General features: G+C 40.4%; 1 protein-coding gene across 2 annotated transcripts; it reads left to right on the top strand.

The window, feature by feature from the left end:
- Nucleotides 1-26,237, top strand: OIT3 (oncoprotein induced transcript 3). Of its 2 annotated transcripts, XM_068981747.1 has the most exons (9): nt 1-133; nt 4,293-4,667; nt 5,428-5,535; nt 10,356-10,478; nt 14,378-14,500; nt 16,263-16,423; nt 18,037-18,452; nt 23,945-24,044; nt 25,489-26,233. In XM_068981747.1, the coding sequence occupies exons 1-9, from the start codon at nt 73-75 to the stop codon at nt 25,657-25,659; spliced, it is 1,638 nt and encodes a 545-aa protein (XP_068837848.1). In that variant the 5' UTR covers nt 1-72; the 3' UTR covers nt 25,660-26,233. The 2 variants fall into 2 exon arrangements, with proteins under 2 accessions (XP_068837848.1, XP_068837849.1); XM_068981748.1 differs by lacking the exon at nt 23,945-24,044 and having other exon boundaries at nt 25,489-26,237.
- The last annotated feature ends 950 nt before the right edge of the window (nt 26,238-27,187 follow it).

The following is a 27,187-nucleotide window of genomic DNA, read 5'->3' as shown; positions in this document are numbered from 1 at the left end:
AAAAGAAGTAGACAAAGGGAAACTGAAATCAAGAGGATTTTCCAGTCTGTCTCTGGTGGCTGGTCCAGAAGGATGCCTCAGTTCCTGCTTTTCGCCTGCCTCTTCATCATAATAACACTAGTGTCACCAAGGGGTAAGTCTTGCAAGTACTTGGCACAATATTTTCTGTTTTTGGAGGAATTTGCTGTTATGTACAGGTTATTAAGAGCAAGATTCCACTATCTTAAATACTGTTTCTAGAATAGTATAAGAAAAGTCATTGATAACCTATGGAGATATGTTTTCAGAGAATTTCATTTCATGTTCCATTTAGCCTCTCACCTGGCATCCAAAATTTCCATGGATCTGCCAAATCCAAACAACTTTCCACGAGCTAAATATTTCTTGGAGTATGTGTAAAAGGAATTCTAAGCTCTTTATTTTCTAAGCACTTTTATAGTCCTAACTTTAAGAGCAAAAAAAAAAAGATTTTCAGAGTGGAGGATAGAGTTTTTCCTTTAACAAATACAAGGGACTGACTGTGCCCATAAAGGTACAGATCTGGATAAATCAGACTTCTTAGGTTTGACATCTTAAAATATGACTTTTGCACTGACTCAGTGAATCTTAAACTCTCTCCCCACTCAGCTTTGTTATAAAACAGGCCCACAAAGCAAAGTTTTCATTACAGTTAGTAACAATTTTCTCTCTCCTTTTCCCATTAGAATTTAAGTTCTAACTAGAAGACAGAGTGAGAAGAGGCTGAGATGAAGAGAATCATACTTCTTGGCATTTGGGGGAAGCTCAGTGTTTAACTGCCCCTATTTCTTTGGGGTAACTAAGGCCTTGCTCTAGTACCTTTAAGAATAAACATTAAAACTAGGCTTGAGACAGTAAGGAGACATGGAAAATTAAATGTCATGTGGTATCCAGGATCGGATCCTGGGACCGAGAAAGGTATAGGCAAAAACTAAAGAAATCGAAATTGTGGACTTGAGTTAAGGTATCAACAGGGCTTCATTAATTGTGGCAAAGATCAGGAGGGGAAGCTGGGTGCCAGAAGATGTGAACTCTTTATACAGTCTTCTCAACTATTCTCTACATCTAAAACTGGTCTAAAAAATAGTCCTAAAGATAGGTTTGGGCCAAGTTTAATCACCCTGTACCTGCCAGTAGGTAACCAAGAGTCGCTTGAGCCAAAGTCGTCCTTCCCTCAACTTTCTCTCTGCTTTCTCCCCACTCTCTTCCCTGGCTTAACTGTCCATTACCTCCTGTACCCTGCCATCAGACGCGTTCTCCCTTTTTTTTTTTAAATTTTGCTTTACAATACTGTACTGGTTTTGCCATACATTGACATGAATCCGCCACGGGTGTACATGGGTTCCCAATCCTGAACCCCCTCCCACCTCCCACCCCACATCATCTCTCTGGATCCCTTCTTAGATATTTTTTATTTTATTAATTTTTTCCCCCCAGCACTTCTAGGACGTTTGACTCCAAGCCATGAAAAGGGAAAACTTTAGGGGCTGGGGACTTTTTGAGGTGGGGTGAGATTGCCTGAGAGGAGAGGGGAAGTGAGTAAAAAGGGCAAGAAGAGCCGGAGAATAGGGGAGGTGGGAGGGAAGGAAGTGAAGGGGGAGAGAGAAAGAAAAGAGGGTGGGTTTCCGGCCTAAGAGAGAGAGGGGGCGCAGAATCGGGCGACCGCGACCACCCCAGGGGCGGGGCCGGGGGTGCGGACCCGGACCGTCAGGGACTCCTGGTCCCCGGGGATGAAAGGGCGGCGAAGGATGCTGACATTTGCTCTCTGCTTTGGGCCGCTGAGAGCTGCTGGCCCCGGGTCGCACGGACATCCGCGCCGCTTCCCGGCTCGGGGGATACGGGAGGGGCAGCTGGCCGGGGGGCTGATGGGCGAGAATCCTGGTAAAGGCTGACCGGCTCTCTCCCAGCCAGGCCCCCTGGCTTGAACTTCGAGAGGAATCCACTCGGCTGTTTTCATTTGAGGAGTGTATATATGGATGTGTGTACATATATCAGCAATTCAGGACGCAGCATACAATACCGAATTCTGGCCTCCACACTGATAGTCTGAAAACAGGAATTGACACCAGCGGCCAGATTATTTAAGGATTGAAGTACTCCCCTAAAAGGGGGGGTGAGTGGAATGGGTTTTTTTAATGTTAGAAAATATTGCATGAGTAACTTTTAATATATGTTTATTTTACAGAAGATAGTAAATTTCTATGTGTGCCATATATCCCTACTAGAGAAGAAATTAACTTTTAGCGAATGGCACAAGAAATGATGTTATATTTAAGGAAAAACTTTATAAATCATGAAATAGTTATTGAAGGACATTTAGGAATTTCTGTAAAAGCCATTACCAGTTGAGTGCCTAACCATTTCTTGTAAAATTAGAGCCAAGGAGATGAACCAAATATTTCTATGAATATATAATCACCTGTGAATTTGCCCTGGAAATGTTTCTTCATAAGAGAATCACAGCTGGGAGAGCAGATGAGGGAACGTTTCCCTTTTCAGAGGGTAGAGAGTCCATATGTGGACATTTCTTCCCCTCGAGGGACATGAAACCATTGCCTAGGACACAGTTGGGGTACCTCAGGGACATTTGAAGGAGCTTGTGCCTTCCATGTGTAACTCTGCAAAAGTTTTTTTTAGAATATGCAGTGTTCTACTCATTTCTTGTCCCTGTTGTATTCTTAGCGGGGCACTAGGCTACACCCTCCTCTACCTGTGACTGAAGTTTTGAGAGTAAACTTGAATTGGAAATGTAGACTGGGAAAATTCAAAATATTTTCTTGACAACTTATCAACAAGGCCCATCACATTTAATTATTGTGCAGTATTTACTAAAGCTGAATTTCTTGTCCACAAAGTTTACTGGCCTTGCTATGAATTCCTCACCTACAATGTCAATTAAATCAGCCTCACGTGCATTAAGAAGGATAGTATCCTCTGGCTAGGTCTCCTTTCTAGAATTTCTTGATTTTATTGTAAGATTCTTTATAAGCAAAATTTGCCTATGTTAATTCAGCATTTTTCTGAAATTGAGAGAAGCAGTGAGAAAACGAGATATTGGTGTCTTCAGTCATTAAAATGGTTTTGATAAGACACTTGTCTATGTTATTTATGCCTTAAAAATGCATGCTTGAAATGTTGCTGTATTCTAGACAGTGATGCCATGGCTGATTGTGAAGACACAAAGTTCATGATATTTTCAATAAGCTGGTGGAACATGTACCCACATTCACATGGAGACTAGTCTTGCCACTGTACTGTATATTTCAAAGCATGTGCCAGAGGCCTTTTACTTCTCAGCAGAATAAGTTTACATATTTATTATCAAGCCAAACTACCTACTAGTACAAAATTCCACCCATAAGCTTGCTTATAAATGACCATCTAGTTGGACCATCCAGTCTTTTTCAGAATTTTCAAAGATGAAGAGCTTACCACACTGTGATACAGCTTCTCCATTACTGGGCTGCCCAGGTGGCACTCATGGTAAAGAACCCACCTGCCAACGCAGAAAACATAAGAAAAGCCTGTTCAGTCCCTGGGTTGGGAAGATCCCCTGGAGAAGGGCATGGAAATCTATTCCATGTATTCTTGCCTGGAGAATCCCATGGACAGAGGAGCCTTGCAGTCTACAGTCCACGGGGTCACGAGAGTCAGACACGACTTAGCGATCAAACCACCATTACTGGATAGCTGAACTGAAATGCGCTTCCCCATAGCAATTTGTTTTGTCATTGTAACTGAATACCTAATTCCTCTTTCACAAGCCTTTTCCAGATTTTTTGGAAAGTAATACATAATATGCAGGGTTTTTTTCTCTCCAAATGATAGTTCTCAGCTTCTTCCCCAGTAAATAATTGTTAGGCTCCCTTCTAAATCTGGTCACCATCCTCTGAACATCAGGTTTATCCATTACTTTCATAAAGTATAGCCTCCAGGTATGAACACAGTATTCAAAATCCAGTCTGACCAGTGCAGTGTTCAGTAAGATTATAACTTCCTTTGGTCTAAACAACAATCCTATCAGAGGAATACTGTGGATAAAAGGTTTAGTCCAATGCAAACTCAGAGCCTTAAGTAGATTTGAAAATAATTTTTGAAATGTAAAAGGCATTTATGAAATATGTTTACATCAACTTGAAGAATCTTAAACAACTGCTTTTAGGGACTTTAGATTATTTCTTTCTTGAAATCTAAGATCAAGAAAGTAAACTCAGGCTATTGCCACTGTGATCCAAACCATCAAGGTGCCTCTGAGGTGTCCTTTTCATTCCCAGCCCTAGACCCTTGCTCTGCTTACATCAGTCTGAACGAGCCGTGGAGGAACACTGAGCACCAATTCGACGAGTCTCGAGGTTCCCCTCTATGTGACAACAGTGTGGACGGGGAGTGGTACCGCTTCACAGGCATGGCGGGGGATGCTATGCCCACCTTCTGCATACCAGAAAACCACTGCGGAACCCATGCACCTGTCTGGCTCAATGGCAGCCACCCTCTGGAAGGTGATGGCATTGTGCAACGCCAGGCCTGTGCGAGCTTCAACGGCAACTGCTGCCTATGGAACACCACTGTGGAGGTCAAGTCTTGCCCTGGAGGCTACTATGTGTACCGTCTGACCAAGCCCAGCGTCTGCTTTCATGCCTACTGTGGCCGTGAGTACTTCCCTGGACTCTTTTCCTTCCCCTCAAAGGTCACAGGAATGGCATCAAAGAGAATAGTGCCATAGGAAATTCTGTTGTAGTAGTATCTCAGCGCCTGAAGAACACTGATTTAGGAGCGCAGTTATCTCTAGCTCATGATTTCTGGGGTCTGCTCTTAAGATTTCTGAAAAGTTCCTAAGAATAGAAAGGGAAGGGAGCTATGACTTGGACCAGTTTTGTCTTTTATGTAATTTAGTGTGGATTTCCAACCTTTCTGAGCACGGAAGACCCCTTCTTTAGATATATTTCAGACATCCGTATGGTAGCATTGTGCTTACTAGCCACTGATATTCTTTAGAAATGATGTTTAACGGGAAGAAGCTACTTGAGATCAGTAATACTTTCAAATGAATTTTCATGTTATTAATCCCATCAAAGTCTGTATACATTTTAAAAATAGACTGCATAGAAGAGTAGAACATAATGCTATTTAATCTACAGCTCGTGTTTGGTGAGGTTTTGCAGAAAACACCAGGGTCACCCAGGGGTGTGTGGATCTGAAGTTAGGACTCATGGATCTCAGTGACAGAACATGCCCATGCCCCTGGACAGTACCTCTTGCCAGTGGGTTATATAAACCCAGAACAGTGAGAATTCTCTTGATGTTGATTAGGAATTCATACCCCATGATTGAACTCGTGAGGCTTTCTCATGGATGAGAGTGTCCTCTGACCCTCACCCCTCATGAAAGGTCATCTTTATCCTTCCATAGATTTTTATGACATCTGTGATGACGACTGCCATGGCAGCTGCCTGGGTACCACTGAGTGCACATGTGCTCCAGGAACCGTGCTAGGCCCCGACAGACAGACATGCTTTGGTAAGAAACTCCTCTTGCAGTAGAAACAGGCTATTAGGAGCAAAAGGACAAATCAAATCAAAAACTCTTCTTGACTCATAGCACCACCATTTTTCCACTTTGTGTCTCTGAACACTCAGAATGGGGTTTGCCTTTTTAGTCCATAACTAAAGCCTCAAGTCAAATTCATATCATGTACTGGGGCAGTCTAGGATTATGTTGTCCAATCTAGTAGCCACTAATAGTGAAGTTGCTCAGTTGTGTCCGACTCTTTGTGACCCCATGGACTGTAGCCTATCCAGGCTCCTCTGTCCATGGGATTTTCCAGGCAATAGTCCTGGAGTGGATTGCCATTTCCTTCTCCAGGGGATCTTGCCAACCCAGGGATCGAACCTGGGTCTCCTGCATTGTAGACAGACGCTTTACCGTCTGAGCCACCAGGGAATGGCAGCTAGTAGCCACTAGCCATATGTAACTATGAAGCTCTTGAAATGTGGCTTCTGTGACTGGAAAACTGAACTGTAATTTTACATAATTTTAATTTAAAAGCTAATATTTGATTGTCATTGGAAAACTAAAAATATGTGGAACAACTTGAGTGTACTGTAAACTTCATGAATCTAAAGTGCAAATCACATATTTCTGATGAAGATTTATCATCCAAATTGAGACATGCTGTAAGTGTAAAATATACACTGGATTTTGAAGACTAGTTAAAAGAACATATCTCAATGATTTTAATACTGATTATGTATTAAAATGAAACATTTTGGAGATACTAGAGTAAATGAAATATGTTATTAAAATTAATTTTACCAATGCCTTTTAACAAAATTTTTAATGTGACTAATAGGAAATTTTATATGTGTGGCTTGCTTTGTATTTCTATTGGATAGCTTTGGTTTAGAATTACCTACAGGTATACTCCTATAGCTTCAGTGATATAATTTTGGTTTGTCTGAGTGGCAAGAAAGGGGAGTCAGGTTATTCATTGGAAATGCAGAGTTGTCTAATTGTATATATGTTTTGTTGTCCAGGACTGGGAGAAAATAGAGTTGAAAAACCCAGGACTGAAGGTCATCTCTTTTCTGTTTAATGTTATGAAGCTTTTTGTATTCAGACTCAAAGAGATTTAAAACAAGTCTAGGGACAAAGGGAAGCACTGCCCCACACCTGCCTCCTCCGAAGAGTAGTAGTAAGATCAGGGTGGGATAGGGATCAGGATGAAAGGGCTATCAAAGGGTTCTTATTTTAGAAAAGCTTTTGTTTCTCAGCTTCCCCCCACCCCCACCAACTGTTCATGGAGCAGGGTTAGGCCCTCTCATAACAGGTGTTATGGCTCTTGCATGGTCGATTTTGACTATGTGATTTATTGCAAACAGATTTGGGGTGTGGGAGATGATGGTTCCTACAGTCCCCCCAACCTCTCACACTGCCCAGGCACATGCACACACACACACACACACACACACACACACACACACACACATCTGTTGGAAACTATTTGGCTTCCTGTTAAGGCAGGGGTTTTTCATTCATTTCTCTGCCTTTATTTTAATATAAATTTTGAATAGGTAATGTATTTAAATGGGCTTCCCTGGTGGCTCAGAGGTTAAAGCGTCATGACAGGTATACAGTGAAATGTCTAGCTCTGTGTCCTCCATTTGTCTTATTTCCCCCTCCTCCAACTCCACCCCAAGTAAACTCCTACATTATTTACTTATATATGCTTCCAGGATTTCTTCAGGCAGATATAAAAATAAAAATATACACATTTAATTATTGCTGTTGTTTAAATCAAAGGCCACCTGTTATTCACACCATACATCTCTCTTGCTTAGCAACTTACCTTGGATGTTTCTGCCTATCAGGACACAGGGAAAAGCTGCCAGTTTCTACCTGGGGTCTGTCTACTGGTTTCAGGGAGATCATGAATTCCCTGAAATTAGAGGCAAAACTTGGTGTCAATGTTACTTTAGTTTTTAAATATATATATAACAATTTTAATTATTTATTATTATACTTATTATTTATTATTATATTTATTTATTATAAATTATGTATTTGGGGGAGAGAGAGAGAAGAGTAAAGAAAAATAATATAACATACCCTCATGTACCCAGATTTATAGCTAAATTTTTCTTTTTTTTTTTTTAATAAAATTTTACAGACACAGATAAAGCTATCTCATGCCATCTCTTTTACTTCTCTCACCCTCCAGGGGAATTAGTATTTTGAAGTTAGTGTATGTCCTTCTGGTCCCTGTTTTTATGCTTTTATTATTTATGTAATAAATAGCAATCACAATATAACATATATAACTAACTATATAGTGCCTTTTTGTGTGTTCTTAAAATTAACATAGTTTAAAGAACCTTAACTCTTCTGTGAGATTTTCTCCACACTTTTTTCATTTTATACCTATAAAATTGGAATTGCTGGGGCATTGAGTATCTAAGTTAGGCTGTAACGGACAATTAACTCCCAAATAACAATGGCTTAAATAAATAGAAGTGTATTTCTCTCTCTGGTAAAAAGAATCAGTCTCAAGGTAAGCAGTCCAGGCTTTGGGCAGAGACTGGACCCAAGCACCAGTGTGGCTGTACCCAGGAAGGCTGCCAGCACCCCTATTCATCCACTGTCCAGGCAGTAGGGCCTGATCTTATCAACTGTATTTTTCATTTCTACAGGTTCTGTGTATTTGGTTTCAATTCTGCTTTGTCTTCCTACACATTCTTTTATTTGGTTACTGGCCTCGTATCTGTTTAGTAATTTTTAAAATCCTTGTGTTACATATTTTCTTGGGTTGTTCTGTTCTCTATAGTTCAGAGATTACCAGTTGTTACCTTATCAGCTTTCTCAGAGCGGATCATCTCCGCCTGTGTAGTGTTTTATGGTAAACCGTCTTCTACTGTGATTTGTTTTTTCTGTGGAACTCTACTCTTATCACCTGGTTTGAAGAACCTGGTTTTTGTTTTGTTTTGTTTTCACTACACAGCAGTGTTCCAGATGCTTTCGTCACCAAAGTTCCACCAATCCAGGTCAAAGTTTATATCAGTTTCTCAGTTTCAAGATCCCCACGAGATGTAGGAATTGTGACTTCATACTTCAACCATGGCAGAGCCAGACTTGGCTCTTCTGAAGGCTTTTTTTTCTCTCTGAACCTCAGGCAGAGAGCTCTTTACTGCTTACCCTGGCCTCAGAGCAGAGCCCTTCTTCTCCCCCTTTCACTACGGGGAGGCCTTTTCCAAGGTCCCGGGCTTGAGCAGGGTTTCAGTTCCAGCTCATCTTCTCTCAGGGACCCGCGGCCGTGCCTTCTGTCATTTAGTGGGTATTTAAATCCCAGTCCCTAGTTTATATCTTATATTCAAACCATGACAAATTTAGCTTTTCAAGCCCCCCATTTTTTGTTTGTAGAAGGAAGTGGATTGACATTTGTTGCCAACTGTACATTTTTTATAACAAAAATCATTATCCTTTATCAGATTCTTAAAAAGGATAACAATCATTACTTAAGTACAATATGGGAATATTCCAATGTTCATTTTTTTAAAGGTGGTATTTTAGTATTTTGAAGTCTTTACTGAATTTGTTACAACATTGTGTTAGTTGCTCAGTTGTATCTGACTCTTTGCAACCCCATGAACTGCAGTTTGCCAGGCTCCTCCGTCCATAGAATTCTACAGGGAAGAATATTGGAGTGGGTTGCCATTGCCCTCTCCAGGGGCTCTTCCCAACCCAGGGATTGACCCCAGGTCTCCTGTATTGCAGGCAGATTCTTTACCATCTAAGTCACCAGGGAAGCCCTGTTACAACATTGTTTCTGTTTTATATTTTGTTTTTATGGCCAGGAGGCACATGAGATCTTAGTTCCCCGAACAGAGAGATTGAACCCTCACTGCCTGCAAAGTCTTAACCAGTGGACCACCAGGAAAGGCCCTTCCGATAGTTAAAACAGATTTTAAAGGCAGTTGTTGATAATGTTGGGTTGGTCAAAAAGTTAGTTCAATTAGTAAACAGAGTCAATAGAGTTCTTCATGAAAACGAGAAATGTGTCTTTTTTTACTTAAACTGAACAAATTTTTTGGCCAACCCAATAGAAGACTGCCTCACTAATAGTATGCACAATACATATATTTTAGAAAACATGAATTCTGCATAGCTAAACAGTTCATAACATTTTGATTCCACTTGTTTGATTAAGTATGAATGGAATGCTAGATTTTTATTTTTTTAAAAAAACATATGCAACAATCAACAAAGTTTTACTGTATAGCACAGAGAACCATACTCTATATCTTATAATAACCTCTAATGGAAAATAATCTCAAAACTAATATATGTGTAGATGTATGACTAAATCACCTTGTGCTCCTGAAACATTGTATGTCAACTATACTTGAATAAAATATATATATATATATATAAAGGAAGACTCCTTCACAAAAAAGTTCATCAGACCTATCCTTTTGCAATGTAAATTTATTTAATGCATTTAAAACACAGTTTGATTTATAGGTTTCAGGAATTGGAGAAAATGAGACTCGCTAATACAAGCAAATAAGTGAAACCAGATAACAAAGGGAATTTCATTTCCCCAGCAGTTTTGCCCTGAGGAGGGAACTGGCAAACAACCAGCTGCCTTCCATGCCAGCAGAGGGCAGAGGGACAAATGACTTGGTTGAGGAGACCAGGTTAATATTATAGAAGTGATTATACTGGAGATGGTTTGTGGAAAGTCTATGAACAGGATCTGAAAAGATGTAGTGATTCTGCTAAGGGGCTTGGGAAAAGACTGCATGGCTCAGCACTGTGTAAATGGTGTGCTTTCTCTTCTACAGATGAAAATGAATGTGAGCAAAACAATGGTGGCTGCAGTGAGATATGTGTAAACCTCAAAAATTCCTATCGCTGTGAGTGTGGGGTTGGCCGTGTGCTCAGAAGTGATGGCAAGACATGTGAAGGTGAGATGGGCAAGAAGGGATTCACATCAAGAGTCCCCACTAAGCCACTGGCTTATTCTTTGGACATTTATGAAACTGTGCAGGGTTAGAAGAGAGTAACAATTTGGCTGTGTAAAGAAACCACAAACCATCATCACTGAGTATCACGGCAGAATGCTTGTGTTGCAGACAGAATGCAGTGTTGATTTTATCTCCAAGCTTTGGCAGAAGGGAGCTGTTGCATGTTGCAAGAGGCAGAGAGCTGCATTTTTAGTCTGGGATATAAAAATTGGGTATTCCATGTTTCTCAAACTTTAATACACCCACGAATCACCTGGCATCTTGTTAAAATGCAGGTTCTGATTCAGTAGGTCTGGGGTCAGGTGAAGATCCTGCATTTTTAAATAACAGGTGCTGGCTATGCTGCAGACCCAGGGAGCACATCTGAAGTAGCAAGATAATGGAGGCAGGTGGCAGAACAAATGGTTTATAGCAGTTTCTCAGACTTCCTTGCTGAGAATCACCTGCATGCTTTTAAAGCTGGGCCTTCCCAGGTCTCTCTCCTGGAGACTCTGGTTCAGTGAGGTGGGCGGGGCCTTACAGTTTGTGTTTTTACCAAGTTTCCTACCTGAGTCTTACCATCTTGGAAGTTTGGGAAACTGGGTTTTATGAAGTCATTTGTTTTACTCATATGCGTTGCATTTATTAGAGATTAACACATGTTTGGAGATAAGTAAACTTACCTGATTTGATAGTAGAAATGCTGTATGGCGGCAGTTTTAGTCACTACGTCATGTACGACTCTTGGACTGTAGAGCTGGACATGGACTGTAGCCCGCCAGGTTCCTCTGTCCATGGGATTTCCCAGGCAGGAGTGCTGGGGCGGGTTGCCATTTCCTTCTCCAGGGGATTTTCCCAACCCAGGGATGGAACCTGGGTCTCCTGCATTGCAGTGGTTTCCTGCATTTCAGGCAGATTTTTTACCAACAGAGTCACCAGGGAAGTCCAAAAATTCTGTATATATTTTGTATAATTAAGTAATAAAAAATTAGAAATGTATGTTGAATAACTGAAATGGAAATTGTCTACTATTATGACATGAAGCTTTGATAATATCCCTTCTCTCAGGCACATTTGCCCTTGCAAATTATCTGGGCTGAAATTTTATAATTTCTACTTTAATAAATCTGAATCTCATGACATTGAGAGTTGAGAGACCAAAAAAAGAAAAAAACTGCAGATTATATGAAGAAATAAATGCTGCTGCTGCTGCTTATCATTATTTACAGAGGACATATATGTCCCAGAGGGTAACTGAATGTGTGGCAAATACATTATAACACTGCTTGTGAGTTCACTTTATTCTATCTATATTCAAAATAATAAACTGCTACCCTAAAAGGAAAAATTATGGCTAGTGGTCACAATTTATTTCATGCCACAAAGTTTGCATTATTAACTCAGGGTCCTTAACCAGGATATCAAACTGCTGTCTCTCATAAAAAGGCTAAATGTACTTTAAGTTTTATTGGATAAGGGTAATATCCTGAATCCTCCTTAAATCTTATTTTATACAACCATCTTTGCATATTTGTTTATTAATGAAATGTTCCATGAGAAACATTTGTAATTATCTATGAGTATTTTATTGGAAGTATTACAGTTAATCCTCATATCATTTTAAAACCTAATAATCATAACTGAAAAGTATTTTAGCAGAAGATAAAGTTTGAATATGAATTATACTTTAGGATTAAGGTTCATATTTGAAGCCCTTTCTGGAGATTTTTTTGGTTTTTTGTTTTTCTGGAAATCCTTACATTTTATTGATAGTCCAAACATATTTGTTTGTTTAGCTAGTCTGTTAGATTAGCATATTTTCTTTTTTAAATAAAAGGCTCTTTTTAATTTTTAAGTAATTTTTATTGTTTGTTTTATTATGAGAGAGTTATGTTCATAGAGGAAAATACAGAGAAGTAAAAGAAAGATATGGACCCAGAATCCCATTTGCTAGATATATCCATTCTAAACATTTTGGTATATATATCCTTGTAAGAGACTTAAAATTCTTCAATCCAAGTAAGAATTTCAGCTTATTTTGGGTATTGCAGATAGATCTGGAAATATTCTTAATAAACATTTAATCCAACACTTTCATTTTACATTTATTGAAACTGACACCCAAGAAAATTAAATGACTCAAGGAACATCACTTTTAAGAAAAAAATTTCCTATTAATGTTGATTTTAACATTTTATAGCATATTTTATGCTTTCTCCTATATCATTATATATCATTTGCAGCTATTTAAAAAACCTGTAAGAATACTTTTATCTTTTTTAACTACAGATTTATAAACAGGTCATAACCTAATTTCTCTTAAACTTTGTGAAGATTAATTTGTTGCAAACTTATTCTCTCTCCTTATTTCACAAAAATTGATTCATTCCAACTGAATTAACTGATGTTCCAAAGAATTAATATTTTTATCATTATTGAACTGAGACTTATACCTATAACTGGAAACTGGCTAATATCTTTCCTTGAACATCTTAAATGAATTGAAAGCATTTTCTCCCACTTTTTTTTTTTTTTTTTGACCATGCCATGAAGGATCTTAGTTCTGACCAGGGATCAAACCTGGACTGTTGGGATTGAGATCTCAGAGTCCTAACCATTAGACCACCAGAGGATTCCTGAAGGCATTCCGTTTTAAATGGGTTTCCCTTTGAAATCGCTCAGTCATGTCTGTCTCTTTGCAATCCCATGGACTGTAGCCTACCAGGCTCCTCTGTCCATGGGATTTTCCAGGCAATAGTACTGGAGTGGATTGCCATTTCCTTCTCCAGGGGATCTTCCCAACCCAGGGATTGAACCCGGGTCTCCCTCATTGTAGACAGACGCTTTACCATCTGAGCCACCAGGGAAGTCCTAAAAATATTTACCTTACCCCTAAAACAGGGAGCAGCAAACTTTTTCTGCATAGCCCAAACAGTGGATATTTAATATGGAATTTGTTGAAACTACTCAACTCTACCCTTGTAGTGAGAAGGCAGCCCATAGATAAGAGGGAAATAAATGAGCATGACTGAGTGTGCTAATAAAACTTTATATACAACAGCATATAGCAGCCAGAGTTTGATGATCCATGATCTAGAAGATAGCATCCAGAACCCACAAAGGTCATTATTTTTCCTCTGCTAACTATGACATTATGTGGTAGTTTCTTCATTTTTCAACTGAATATTTTTCCTTTTTTGCCCATTTGATTGAGTATGCTTTTTGAAAATGCAAACCTTTTAAAAAGAAAACTTAAAGCTACCTCATAAGAGAAGAATGAAAGAGCTCAGTAGAGTGGAATCTCTCAGTGTGCTGTCCAGGTCTCATTTTTATAATGTGCTGTCAACCCAAGAAAAATATCTCCAATGCTGTTATTCCTAGAGATTCGAGGAGAGGGGCTGGTGATCCAACCATTGGCAATAACTCTGAGTAACTCTGATCCATTTAGCTGCTCTGCTTGAGTTTATATTCCGTGAGTTCCTTTTACATCAGTAATAAACATTTCAAAATTGGGTGGACTAAATGTTACAGCAATTAAGAAATGACTTTCTAGTCTTCCTCCCCAAATTATACTTTAATCATGAGAAAAACAGACAAATCCGGGCTGAAGGGGATTCTACAAAATGAGCAGCTTAAATGGTGAGAGCTGTGTTTGTGTTGTAAGATGGCTCTTTGTAGCTCTAACATTTAATCAAAACTTCTTTGTGGACATTCCTGCATGCCTCAGTGACTGAGCTGGGCCCCAGTGATACTATGGTAAGTCAAGTATAATGCCTGATGCAAACCGTAAGTCCAAGAACCAGAATTCTTGGGGAAGAGGGCTACAAGATCCTTCCTTTTTCTTTCGGTTTTTATTGCAGACATTGAAGGATGCCACAATAACAATGGTGGCTGCAGCCATTCTTGCCTTACAACTGAGAGAGGCTATCAGTGTGAATGTCCCCGGGGCTTGGTGCTGTCTGAGGATAACCACACTTGCCAAGGTAGTACATGCTTAGCCTCTGCTCTGACCTCTTCTGCCCCAAATCTCCCTGTCTTCTTCACCCAAGTGTGTCAAGATTCCCATCTTTTACAATACCAGCTCTTTCAGCAGTGTGTGTTCACTCTGGAATCATTCAAAAATTGCAGTTAAAAAATGTAACATAAAATTTACCATCTAAACCAGTATTAAGTGCATAGTTCAGCAGTGTTAAGTATATTCACATTTTTGTGCAGCAAATCTTCAGAACTTTTTCATCTTGCACATCTAAAACTCTGTACCCGTTAAAAACAGCTACCCCTCCTTCCTTCCTCCCTGCAGCCCCTGGCAACCACCATCCTACTTTCAATTTCCATGAAGCCAACTATTTTAGGTACGTCATATATGTGGATTCCTACAATTTGTCATTTTGTGATTGACTTAATTTCACTTAGTAAATTATCCACAAGTTTCATGCAGGTAGCGTATGACAGGATTTCTTCCCTTTATAAAGCTATTCCATTGCGTGTGTGGACCACATTTTATTTATCCATTCATCCATTGATGCACATTTGGATTGCTTCCTCCTCCTGACTATTGTCAATAATGCTGCTATGAATGCTGCTGCTGCTGCTGCTAAGTCACTTCAGTCATGTCCGACTCTGTGCGACCCCATTAGATGGCAGCCCACCAGGCTCCCCCATCCCTGGGATTCTCCAGGCAAGAACACTGGAGTGGGTTGCCATTTCCTTCTCCAATGCATGAAAGTAAAAGGGAAAGTGAAGTCGCTCAGTCGTGTCCGACTCTTCACGACCCCATGGACTGCAGCCTACCAGGCTCCTCCATCCATGGGATTTTCCAGGCAAGAGTACTGGAGTGGGGTGCCATTGCCTTCTCCTGCTGCTATGAATATGTGTATGCAAATATCTCTTTGAGATCCTGTTTTCAGTTCTTTGGGATCTATAGTCAGAAATGGATTGCTGGAACATATGGTTTCCTTTGCTTTTTACTTCTGATTTTATTTACCCTGATTTCTATTATTAGTTGTATAACTAATATTCAATACTTAATTTAGGTGGAGTTCCTCTTTTCTAACAGATCATTGTTTTTCTGGAAATCTAGTTATTTATGTCCAGAATATTAATTTATCAATCCAGCAAATATTTAATAAGCACCTATCTGTGATTTCTTAATACTAAGTCATTGCTATTATGTGCCCTCATACACTGATACTGCCCTTGTGTTTTGTCTGACAGTACTCAGAAATACTCATTTTAGGATATTTGTACAGTCTTGAGACGAGAATGCTTAAGAAAAGCAATCTTTTTATATTAAATTAAAGTGGGATTTATACTCACAGTTTATGGTTTACTGAGCCATGCAAGGATGATTTGGAACTTTTCCCCAAGTGCACTAATGCTGTTTTTATTACCACTGTTTTATGGGGCAGTAATTAATGGTGAAGTCAAAGCAGTAACATTATGTAATTTAAGCCCATATCAAAGCAGTACTTTTCCTGTATCGCCTATAAATTGTGTTTCCGCTAAAAGTTCATCTTTACTGTTTTGATACGTGGAGTTACGCTAGACATGCTTTGAAATGTTTGTTAAATTGAAACTTCAGAACAATATTTCTTCATTTGGGAAATAATACAGTATTTGGTGAGCATTATTTGACCACAAAAAAGCTCACAGTGCAAGAGGGAGAAGCTGTTTCTCCTAGTGGTCACCTCCCCCTTCTCCCAGTCCCGCTTTCCTGGCTCTAACAGCGCCCCCTTGTCCCCGCAGTCCCTGTATTCTGCAAGTCGAACACCATCGAAGTGAGCATCCCCAGGGACCTGGTTGGCGGTCTGGAGCTCTTCCTGACCAACACCTCCTGCCGAGGCGTGTCCAATGGCACCCATGTCAACATCCTCTTCTCCCTCAAGACGTGTGGCACAGTGGTTGATGTAGGTTCTTCCTGGAGGACTCTTGGGGAATGACCAAATCTAGTTTTTTGGGAATTGGTTGATGAATGTGTGCGTTGTGGCTTGTGTCATAGATGACATATTTCCGCATGAAAGTCTGGTGCTCAAAGATTTATAGGCTGTTCATTTAACAGATGTGTTATTGAGCATCTGTGCTGTGCTGTGGTCCTGACACTGGCAAGACAGCAAGTTAAAAAGGATTCTGCTCTTTCAGTTCTCAAATAGTATTGAATACCATCTCTCCAATATGCACAGACATTTTCCTGAGTGTGTCAGCACCAGTATCAGGAGGCCTACTGTGTCTCCTCTGACCAATTATTTTACTTGAAGAAAACAATGATTAATTCATGAGATAACAAATGAGTCCAAGGATTGAACCAGACAGAGGTAAAAGATTTGTTCTTCCTTTCAGGAATCTGTGCACAGCCCTGTGCTGGGGAGGCTGAGAGATATGTGAAATATATGCAAAATAAGATTCCTGACTTTGAGGAACATACATGGTTCCTAAAACCAATACACATAAAATATGAGTCAGGGATACAGTTGACAGGTGGTATAGGAGGCCAGAAAGGGACAAACCCGGGAGTAGTCAAGACAAGTGAGACTTGATTTGGGGTGGAAGCATATGCGTGGTTTATACAGGCAGAGAGGTGGAGAAAGGGCATTTCAGATGAGAAACAAGTGATCAACTCTCAGAGATGGGAATTCTTGAGGCTTATGCTGAGCAAATGGGCAACACAACCTGACTGGCAAGGAATGAATAATGGAAAGGAAACTGGAAAAGTGGGTGGAGGGAGACTGTGCTTTCAAAGATCTGCTTTGTGTGCTGGGGTGAGACATTTGGCTTTTTCCCATAGGAATGGGATGAAGCAGGCACTGTTATGATGAAATCAGAAGTGGACAAAATGAATAGAAAAAAGAGGACCTAGACCCAGGAGATTGGTGTAGAGGCCGTACAATCAAATAAACAAGTATTTATTTATGGAAACAAACAGAGAAAAGTCAGAGAGCTAATTAGACTTGGGATGAGACATTGGGGAGATATTTGAGAAGGACCCACTTTAGGCAAATTGTGTTTTGTCATATCTGTGGATAATCAAATAGAAATGCTCTGCAATGAGCCAGGGGTTCTTGGTACACAGGAGAGCAGACAAGGCTAGAGATGGAGAACTGAAAATCATCTGAGTAAATGCGACAGCTGAAGCCCATTGCAGATGAGCTCAGCCCAAGGTCATGCTGCTGCACAATCACCAAGTCTAGGATTCCAGAAAAATATAATATACAGAGGCTGTTCTTTTCTAAACTATCAGAGCTTTGAATTTGCTGATTCTGCATAGCTCAGGTTTTTATGACTAATACTCCAAAGGAATGTGTGGGTTGACCATGAAGTGGTATATAAAACTCTTAACAGTCAAAACATGTTAGTAAAAAGAAGAGAAGCGATTTTGTTTTTTTAATTTCAGGTTTTAGCAACTGAATCTCTCATGTGTTTTGATGTAAAGAGAAATTTGGAGAATGTTATGGTGGGCAGCGGGTAGGGTGCTCTGTAATAATAAACAGAGACTCTTTCCTCTCCTGGCTCTGGCCTGGCTCAGGTGGTGAACGACAAGATCGTGGCTAGCAACCTGGTGACAGGTCTACCCAAGCAGACCCCAGGGAGCAGCGGTGACATCATCATTCGAACCAGCAAACTGCTGATTCCTGTGACCTGTGAGTTTCCACGCCTGTATACCATTTCCGAAGGCTACGTTCCCAACCTTCGCAACACCCCGCTGGAAATCATGAGCCGCAGTCATGGAATCTTCCCATTCACTCTGGAGATCTTCAAGGACCATGAGTTCGAAGAGCCTTACCGGGAAGCTCTGCCTACTCTCAAGCTGCGAGATTCCCTCTACTTTGGTATTGAGCCCCTGGTGCACGTGAATGGCTTAGAAAGCCTGGTGGAGAGCTGCTTTGCCACTCCCACATCCAAGATCGACGAGATCATGAAGTACTACCTCATCCAGGATGGGTAAGTAGGCTTCTTGAATGATGGATTAGCCTTAGTTCTCAGCCAGGTCTTCCCTGGTGGCTCAGATGGTAAAGAATCTGCCTGCAGTGTAGGAGGCTCGGGTTCAGTTCCTGGGTCAGGAAGATCCCCTGCAGAAGGAAATGGCAACCCACTCCAGTGTTCTTGCCTGGAGAATTCCATGGACAGAGGAATCTGGTAGCCTACAGTCCATGACTGAAAAGAGTTGGACAGACTGAGGGACTAACACTTTCACATTTGATCTCTGGACACAATAGCAACTTCAATCATTTCATAAAACCAAGCAGCACTCTTGCCTGCTCTTAATTAGTTCAGAAACCACTTGTGCACATTTTGGTGGTAAAAACTGGTGAGAAGGGCAGAGTCCAGAATACCTCCAAGGGGTCTAACTTGTATGACTGACTAGATGTCCTTAACCAAGATGAAAGGACATAGGATGAAAAGCAGATTTGCTGTAAAAATACTGAATATGATAATTCCAAATTATAATATTCTAATGTAAATGCCTGGGCTTCCCCAGTGGCGCAATGGTAAAGAGTCTGCCTGCCAATGCAGGGAACATGGATTGGATCCCTGGTCTGGGAAGATCCCCTGGAGAAGGAAATGGCAACCCACTCCAGTATTCTTGCCTGGGAAATCCCATGGAACCTGGCGGACTACAGTCCATTGGGTCACACAGTTGGACACAACTGAAGTAACTTAATATACACACATAGGATTGATTAACCTGGTCAGAGAGACTGTAGAGCGTGGGTCGCATGGTTGTTGTTCAGGCTCTAAGCCGTGTCTGATTCTTTGCGACCCAGTGAACTGCAGCACTCCAGGCTTCTCTGTTTGCTCAAACTCATGTCCATTGAGTCAACAATGCCATCCAACCATCTCATCCTCTGTCGCCCCCTTCTCTTGCCCTCAATCTTTCCCAGCATCAGGGTCTTTTCCAATGAGTAGGCTCTTTGCATAAGGGTGGCAGATGGGGAATGAGAAATGCAAAAGGATAAGGAAGTGGAAGCAGCAAACGCTTTAAGAAGTTTGGTCGTGAAGGAGAGAGATGAAATAATTGGTTGGTTTTAGGAGAGGAGAGATCAAGTGAACTTTGTTTCTGTTTGCTTGTTTTATACAAAGGAGAGTTCCATATCTGTTGAGGTTGTTGGATTGAGAACTTTGCATGTGTCCATGTGTCATTAAAAGCCTAACAGTTACCACATCTACTGCTTACATTCCCAGGAAAATTACACTCACATCCTAAATTCCTAGCTGTATCTCATCAGTTCCTCATCCTCAGTGTCAGATGGGACATATCTCTAGCAGGTCAGGACCTGCCGCTTAAGGAAAGGCAAATGGCCTAGTGAAGAGCACCACAGATGTGCCCTGGTTCATGCCCTTTGCTAATTACCCTGATAGACTCTGAAATTTCTCCTTTGCTTTTAACCCCCTGGATCTCTCACCACAGGCGACCTTTCCCTGCTGCTATCGATTTCCTGCACAGTGATTTTAAACTTTTGATACACGTTAGGATCAACTGCAAAGCCTTTCTAAAAGTAGCAATATCCCAACTCCGTTCTCCACTCTTAACTGCCTTATTTCCAGCCCTCTTTATCTTTCACCTGGACAGATGAAAGCTTCCAAACACAGCCTCCTACATCCCAGCTCTCAAGTCTCATCTGGGTATCCAGTCAAAAGAAAAACAAATTATATATATAGTCAGATTTCTGTTGAAAATATACTGATGGCTCTTGACTTCTTTGGTTGGCAAATTTAGCTGTTTACTAGCAGGAGTACCTCTAGCTTCAGATTCCTGTACCCTCCTTAGCTTGTTTTCAGAATCTGGAAAAGGCATCTGAGCTCCTTTGGATGGCTAGAGTCAGGTTTCATGGGAGACAACAGGCCTTTGGGTTTCTTGCCGTCTTAAAGTGATCTCCACAAAGTTTTAAAATGAAACATAGAAGCATCAATTTTTATTTCTTTTTTTTTCAGTCACATAATTAGTGCTAAGTGGACTTGGGGATGGATTTACTTTGTGGGGGGTGGGTTTTGGTTACTGTTAAATTTTTTACAGGTTTATTGCAGTGCTGTTTGTATACAATAAATATGCTATTCAAAGTATACAGCTTGGGGAATTCCCTTGAGGTCCAGTAGTTAGGACTCTACACTTCCACTTCAGGGAGCTGGGTTCAATCCCTGGTCAGGAAACTAAGCCGCCCAGTGTGGCCAAAAGATGAAGTGTACGATTTGGTAAGTTCTGATGTCTACACACTGGTGAAGCTATCACTACAATCAAGGCAGTGAATATTTCTCTTGCCACAAGTTTCCTCCTGCCCCTTGCATTTCCTTTTGCAAACATATAGTCTTAACTCACTTACTGGGAAAACATGTAACCTACAGTCTCAATAAAGCTGGTGAAGTTTATTTATAAACTCTATTCAGACCCTCAGTTAGGATTATATGCTTATATTTTATACAGTTCTAAGAAGATGTGCTATTTAATTTTCCAGCCTTGAGCTCACCCAAAAACAATGCTATGGAAGATATTAAAATTGTTCAAAAGCATAAGCAGAACTCAAAAACACAGCTATGTGGACCTGTTTCCACTGTACGTAGGCAAATAGTTTCATCTCTAGTGCAATACTGGATAGTACAGTATTAGCTAAGAGCAGTAATGGTGCATTTGAGATATTCGCTCAAAATAAAATCCAGCTCTCAGTTTGGCTCACTCTGCCTCACCCTCTGACCTCTACCTTCTCTGGTTTCTGCTCCTGCCATAGAGATCTATAGGCAATTCACAGCTTCTGTTGCTCCTTACACTTTCCTGATTCTGCAGCTGCCATTTCCACTGCGTGAAATCTTTCCTTTTTCTTCCTGTCTGATTCTTACTGATCCTTTGAGACACACTGGGAATTTTTTCCCCTCCATGAAGCCTGCCCTGATTGTTCTAACCAGAACTAGAAATCTTCCTTTCATCGTCCTCAATGCCTTGCCTACGTACAGTAAAGGTCATTAACTATTTGTCTAATGAATTATTGAATGAGTGTTTTCATAATACTAATTCGGGGCTAGTTCAGAGTCCTGAAATAAACATAATGCTGTTTACTTATATTTGTAAATTGGTTGATTATTCATTGTCCTCAGCTTAAAATTTAAATCAGGCTGGTTTCCCCTGATATTTAACACATCTGATTTGCTTCCCTTTAGTTTTAGTTGGCATATGCTCTGAGAATGCAAAGAAACTAAATGCAAGCCTAAGCAAAGTAGAATTAGAAAGTTTATCTCCAGAAAAAGAAACACTGAATTCCAAAATCCAGTATTGGACAACTTTTGGGTAATCAGTTATTTGGACTTATCCTGTACTGTTTGTTGTTACTTTCTTTTAGCACATGAACTTGGAGGTGATGAACTAGAACTGTCTAATCACAGCAAACACCCAATCAAGAGCCGGAATGTGTCTTGGGTTCTATTCTGTAATGTGCTACCCTACAACAACTCTTTCTGTCACACTTTTTCTTTTAAAAATAGTATTTCTTTTACTATTCAGCCACAGAAAAGAATGAAATAATGCCATTTGCAGCAACATGGATGGACCTAGAGATTATCACATTAAGTGAAGGAAGTCAGACAGAGAAAAACAAATACCATATGATATCACTTATATGTAAAATCTAAAATATGATACCAGTGAACTTATTTACCAAACAGAAACAGACTCACATAGAAAACAAACTAATGGTTACCAAAGGGTAAGTTGGGATTTGGGGAAGGGATAAAGCAGGAGTTTGGGATTAACAGATACACACTACTATATATAAAATAAACAACAAGGGCCTACTGTATAGCATAGGGCCTGCCAGGTGGCACTTGTGGTAAAGAATCCACCTGTCAATGCAGCAGACTCAGGACACACCGGCTTGATCCCTGGGTTGAGAAGATCCCTTGGAGGAGGAAATGGCAACCCACTCTAGTATTCTTGCCTGGAAAATTCATGGACAGAGGAGCCTGGTGGGCTACAGTTCATGGGGTTGCAAAGAGTCAGACACGACTAAGCATACCCACACACTATAGCACGGGGAATTATAGTCAATATCTTGTAATAACCTGTAATTGAAAAGAATATGAAAAAGAGCATATATGTGTATACCTAAATCACTTTGCTGTACATCAGAAATTAACATCGTAAATCATAAAAATAGTATTTTAGGTAAAGATAAATTGAAAATGCTGAGGCCGTTACTGGACTTTTAAGTTCCCTGACATCACAGACCGTATTGTTCATCTCTGACTCCTCTGCAGCACCCAGCAGAGTGTGTCACACAGATTAGATATGCAATTGGTGTTTGAGAACATACTCAGAAATGGCATAGATTCATTTAACCTCAGGAAAATGACAATGTGTACATACATATAATAAATAACGAAACCACATTATATTTCTAGATCCTCTTCAGTTTAGGGGAATAAGGTACCAGTGGTAATACAAGTCAAGGTGTCATATTTCTAAAAAATTTCATTAGATGTTTTGACTGCCATGAAACAGCAATTAGCAAGAAACTAGAAAGTGTTCTGTAAATATGTGGAGTAAGTATCCAGTTTTATAGGTGTTTATATCTGATCCCACTTTTTTACTGGCCTGGTAGACAGAAACTATGAAGCATCCACATCCACGAAAAGGAAAATAGATAAAAGTTCCTTTCGAATTCAGAACGGAAAAGACAATATATGTATGAGCCCTGGCCTTTAGGAAAAATGGTTCATCTATTCTAATCCTTGGGCTCAAAGTGGAGAATCAAGAACCCTTCTTTTCCCCCCAGCTAACCCTGAGGCGAGCCAAGCAGTTTCACTTCAAGTGGCAGACCTGAGATTAAAATCTCAAAGCCTATAAAATTAAAATTTGGCATTAAATCTGTGAAAAGAGGTATTAAAACATTTTAGAAGTAAAGTATATTCCCCCAATAGGTCTAGTTATTATCTAAGAAACTGACATTTTTATGCAGCTCCTTGTTGTACAAATTGGGGTTTGCTCACCTTTGGATCCCCTTCAGGTGTGAGTATCTGTTAGGTGTCTGATAAATAAAGAAAAGCCTTCTCAAATCAGTAATAAAGTACATGAATGCAGAATTCCTACAATGTATTAAAAATGAAACTACAGCCTTAAAAAGATAACCCAATATTGAAAGATATCTTTATAATAAATATTGTTGCTGTTACTAATACTTCAATATATTGACTTAACAGGAGGTCCTGGTGCACAGTTTGTGGGTACAGTGAATGAGAGATGGGACAGAGAGCGTTAATGAGCAGAGCTGTGTCTGAGATGCCTTCACAGGGAAGGGATTTCATTTTTCCTTCATTCTCAAAAATCTTGAGTGCAGCCCAACCTCCTCCACCCCGTTTGCCTCTCCTTGGACCAAACACGTTGGACTGGATTGTTTTTCCACCTCTGTTTAAGAAATCAAGTCTTACGTGCTATCCTGCCCTACTTCCAGCTGTGTTTCAGATGACTCAGTAAAGCAGTACACATCCCGGGATCACCTTGCAAAGCACTTTCAGGCCCCCGTCTTCAAGTTTGTGGGCAAAGACCACAAGGTGAGCTGAACACCTTTACCTTACAAAGCTGCCTGCCCTCTCCCCCCATGAACCTGAGCCTTCCTACTGTCCCAGTTTGTTCACATTCTAAAGCCTACCATTGGGACCTGTATGACCTTTATGAAAAATACTATAACACTGGGCATCTAGAATCTTAACACCTCCATGAATGTCAGAATCATCTGCCCCCTCCCAATAAATTAACCAGGCTTGTTCAAAGAAAATATGATGTGATTATAACCCAAAATCCTTGTGAGCAGGTGTGATTGAAAAAGCCTGTGTAGTGGTCACATGGCAAACTATATGGAGAGAATATTTGCAAAAAAGACAAATAATGAAATGTTCAGTGAAAACAGCATTTCACTGTTTTACATGCCAATTCAAATAATTATAAGACTATTTTATACATATGAAACTTTTAAAAATTATAAATCCCAACTTTCAAGGCTATAGGGAGATGTGTATAGTAGCAATATAAGTTGATATATTTTCTGGAAAGTTGTGTAATAACCTGACAATTAATTATCTGACAATGTGTAATAACCATAAAATTATCAGTCAAAAAATTTCAATTCTGACAGCTTCTCAGAAACAAAAATAAAAACATGGTTTGTTGAATGTGCTTATAGAGTACTGTTATGAGAGAGGCATTAAACCAGTGCATCAATTGATGCAATATTAAGCAGTTAATGTACAAAGAAATATAGAAAAAGGAGATATGAAAAAATTCTTGTCATTAAAAATTTAAATGCAAATTGAATATGAAACAGTTTTTTAATGTATATAAGTAAACAGAGGTTATAAGAGGCCATATATTGATATACTGTGTTAAGGTGGAAGGTTTTTTATTTTAGCAGAATTGCTGAAACACTTAAGCAAAGGAAAGTTTGAGGCCAACAGTTTTTTCCATAACGCATCTAAGTGTATTCATGTGCTGTCCAGCTTCATCATTGTTTCGAAATAACTTCTAACCATGATGGCTAACCCTGATCTTCCTCTTCAACTCAGCAGCATGCATTGGGAAGTTACTTATAGGAAGAAGCTTGCAGAAAGAACTTGTTACTTTACACAGAAGTGGGTGGGACCCCATGTTATGCCCAGACCTTGATGTGATGAATCAAGATGTTAATGTTATTAGACGTTGTCCTCACAAAGTTGTCTTGTGTCCAGGCACGGAGGCATAATTTGTGGATGTCAGGTTTTAAATCACCCATGTGATTGAGTATGTTTGCCTCATTACTAAATGTGTGGATTTGGACAAGTTCCTTAACCTTCTTAGTTTCCTTATCTGTAAAATGGGGATCACATCTGTCTCAAAGGGTGGTTGTTTAGATGAAATGAGATAAAACATATGAAACATTTGGTAGTGTCTGGCTTCTAGTGGGCACCCCCACCTGGCAGCTGTCTTCACTGTTCTTATTCTTCATCACTGTAATCTTTCCAGGAAGTGTTCCTGCACTGCCGGGTCCTGGTCTGCGGGATGCTCGACGAGCGCTCTCGCTGTGCTCAGGGCTGCCACCGGCGAGTGCGTCGTGAGGCAGTAGGAGAGGATGCCGCTGGTCCACAGAGCCAGATGCTGACAGGCGGGCCGATCAGCATCGACTGGGAGGACTAGGACAGCCCACCACCCAAGTCCTCCTGCAGGCGGCCTGTCTCTCTGGAATTCTCCCCTCGTCTTCTGAGAGCATCAGTTGACGCTCTAGAACACCATGCTGCTTTAAACCTTACACTTTGGGTTTAGACAGACCCCCAGAACCGACTCACTCTGACTCCAGCCCACTGGGTCAGGAAAAGTCACCTCGCTGCTGACCAGCCTGTTCCAGATGGAACTTCATCCTGCTAATGTGGAAAGCTGTGCCATGCACCCCCAAAACAGCTCACCCCCATGCTCCCCCATTTCTTTCCTGCAATAAAACACCTAGAGTAGGCTACAGTGGCACCACCACTAAAGTCAGAAGTTGGGTATATCATTTCAAACTAGGAATTAAAAAAATGAAATAGTGGCTTGAACTTATGACTTAAATACCCACTGACTCCTTAACTATGTAAACAAGAATTATACCCTAAAATTTCCATTCAAATACAGAATAGTTATAGGGGATTTGGAAGTTTATCACTGTAAGTATGTACTAAAAATAAACTGTTTGGATTTTCTCCTGCATAATATTTTCCTCTGGGGTTTTTATGTTGTCTTAAGTAAACTATTTTCAATTAATAAATGTTAATAAATTCATTAACATGGATTTAAGTGGTTCAGTGACTCAACAGTAGACAAAATTAAAATATGGTAACATATGCCCTGTTATTTGGCATTCTGCACCCTCAGACTGACAATAGAAAAAGCTATAAAGCTACACCATACTCTATTTTGTAGGTGCTTAATACATTTTATTGAAGTAACTATCCTAAACCACAGAGAGAAATGTTATCCGCAGTTAAATCCTCTTGCTAAATATGCCAGTTCGTTTTATGGCTTTACAGAAGATCAGAAAACAGTTTTTCTACTTTTTTTTTAGAAAAGGCTGCAACCAACAGCTTGTATTGGAACCAGTAACATTAACAAAAGGAAGAAAAAGGAGAAAACAATCTAAATCAGGGGTTGGCAAACTTTTTCTGTAAAGGGCTGAAGGGTAACTAGTTTAGGCTTCCCGGGTCACACAGGCCCTGCCGCAACTACTCAGCTCGGCTGTCCTAGCACAGGAACAGCTGGAACTTTACCCAAACAGGCGCTAAGCCTGATGTGGCCCAGGCCTTTGTTTGTCGGTCCCCAACTTCAGTGGTCCTCAGGCCTCACAGTGCATCAGAATCATTGGGGAGTGTTTCTAAAACACCAAGATGTAGGCACCAGCCCCCGGAGAAGGCAATGGCACCCCACTCCAGTACTCTTGCCTGGAAAATCCCATGGATGGAGGAGCCTGGTGGGCTGCAGTCCATGGGGTCACGAAGTCAGACACGACTGAGCGACTTCACTTTCACTTTTTACTTTCCTGCATTGGAGAAGGAAATGGCAATCCACTCCAGTGTTCTTGCCTGGAGAGTCCCAGGGACGGGGGAGCCTGGTGGGCTGCCGTCTATGGGGTCGCACTTAGTCGGACACAGCTGAATCGACTTAGCAGCAGCAGCAGCAGGCACCAGCCCCCAGA

This window comes from Capricornis sumatraensis, chromosome 10 (genome assembly GCF_032405125.1).
Source record: "Capricornis sumatraensis isolate serow.1 chromosome 10, serow.2, whole genome shotgun sequence".
Classification (NCBI taxonomy): Eukaryota; Metazoa; Chordata; class Mammalia; order Artiodactyla; family Bovidae; genus Capricornis; species Capricornis sumatraensis.
This window is presented reverse-complemented; position numbering and strand designations above follow the sequence as displayed.

Excerpts from the sequence above, each read along its gene's own strand:
- OIT3 (XM_068981747.1), top strand. The coding sequence starts at position 73 with ATGCCTCAGTTCCTGCTTTTCGCCTGCCTCTTCATCATAATAACACTA. Across the intron at positions 134-4,292 it reads AACACTAGTGTCACCAAGGG|CCCTAGACCCTTGCTCTGCT; the intron begins GTAAGTCTTGCA and ends TTTCATTCCCAG. Across the intron at positions 4,668-5,427 it reads CTTTCATGCCTACTGTGGCC|ATTTTTATGACATCTGTGAT; the intron begins GTGAGTACTTCC and ends ATCCTTCCATAG.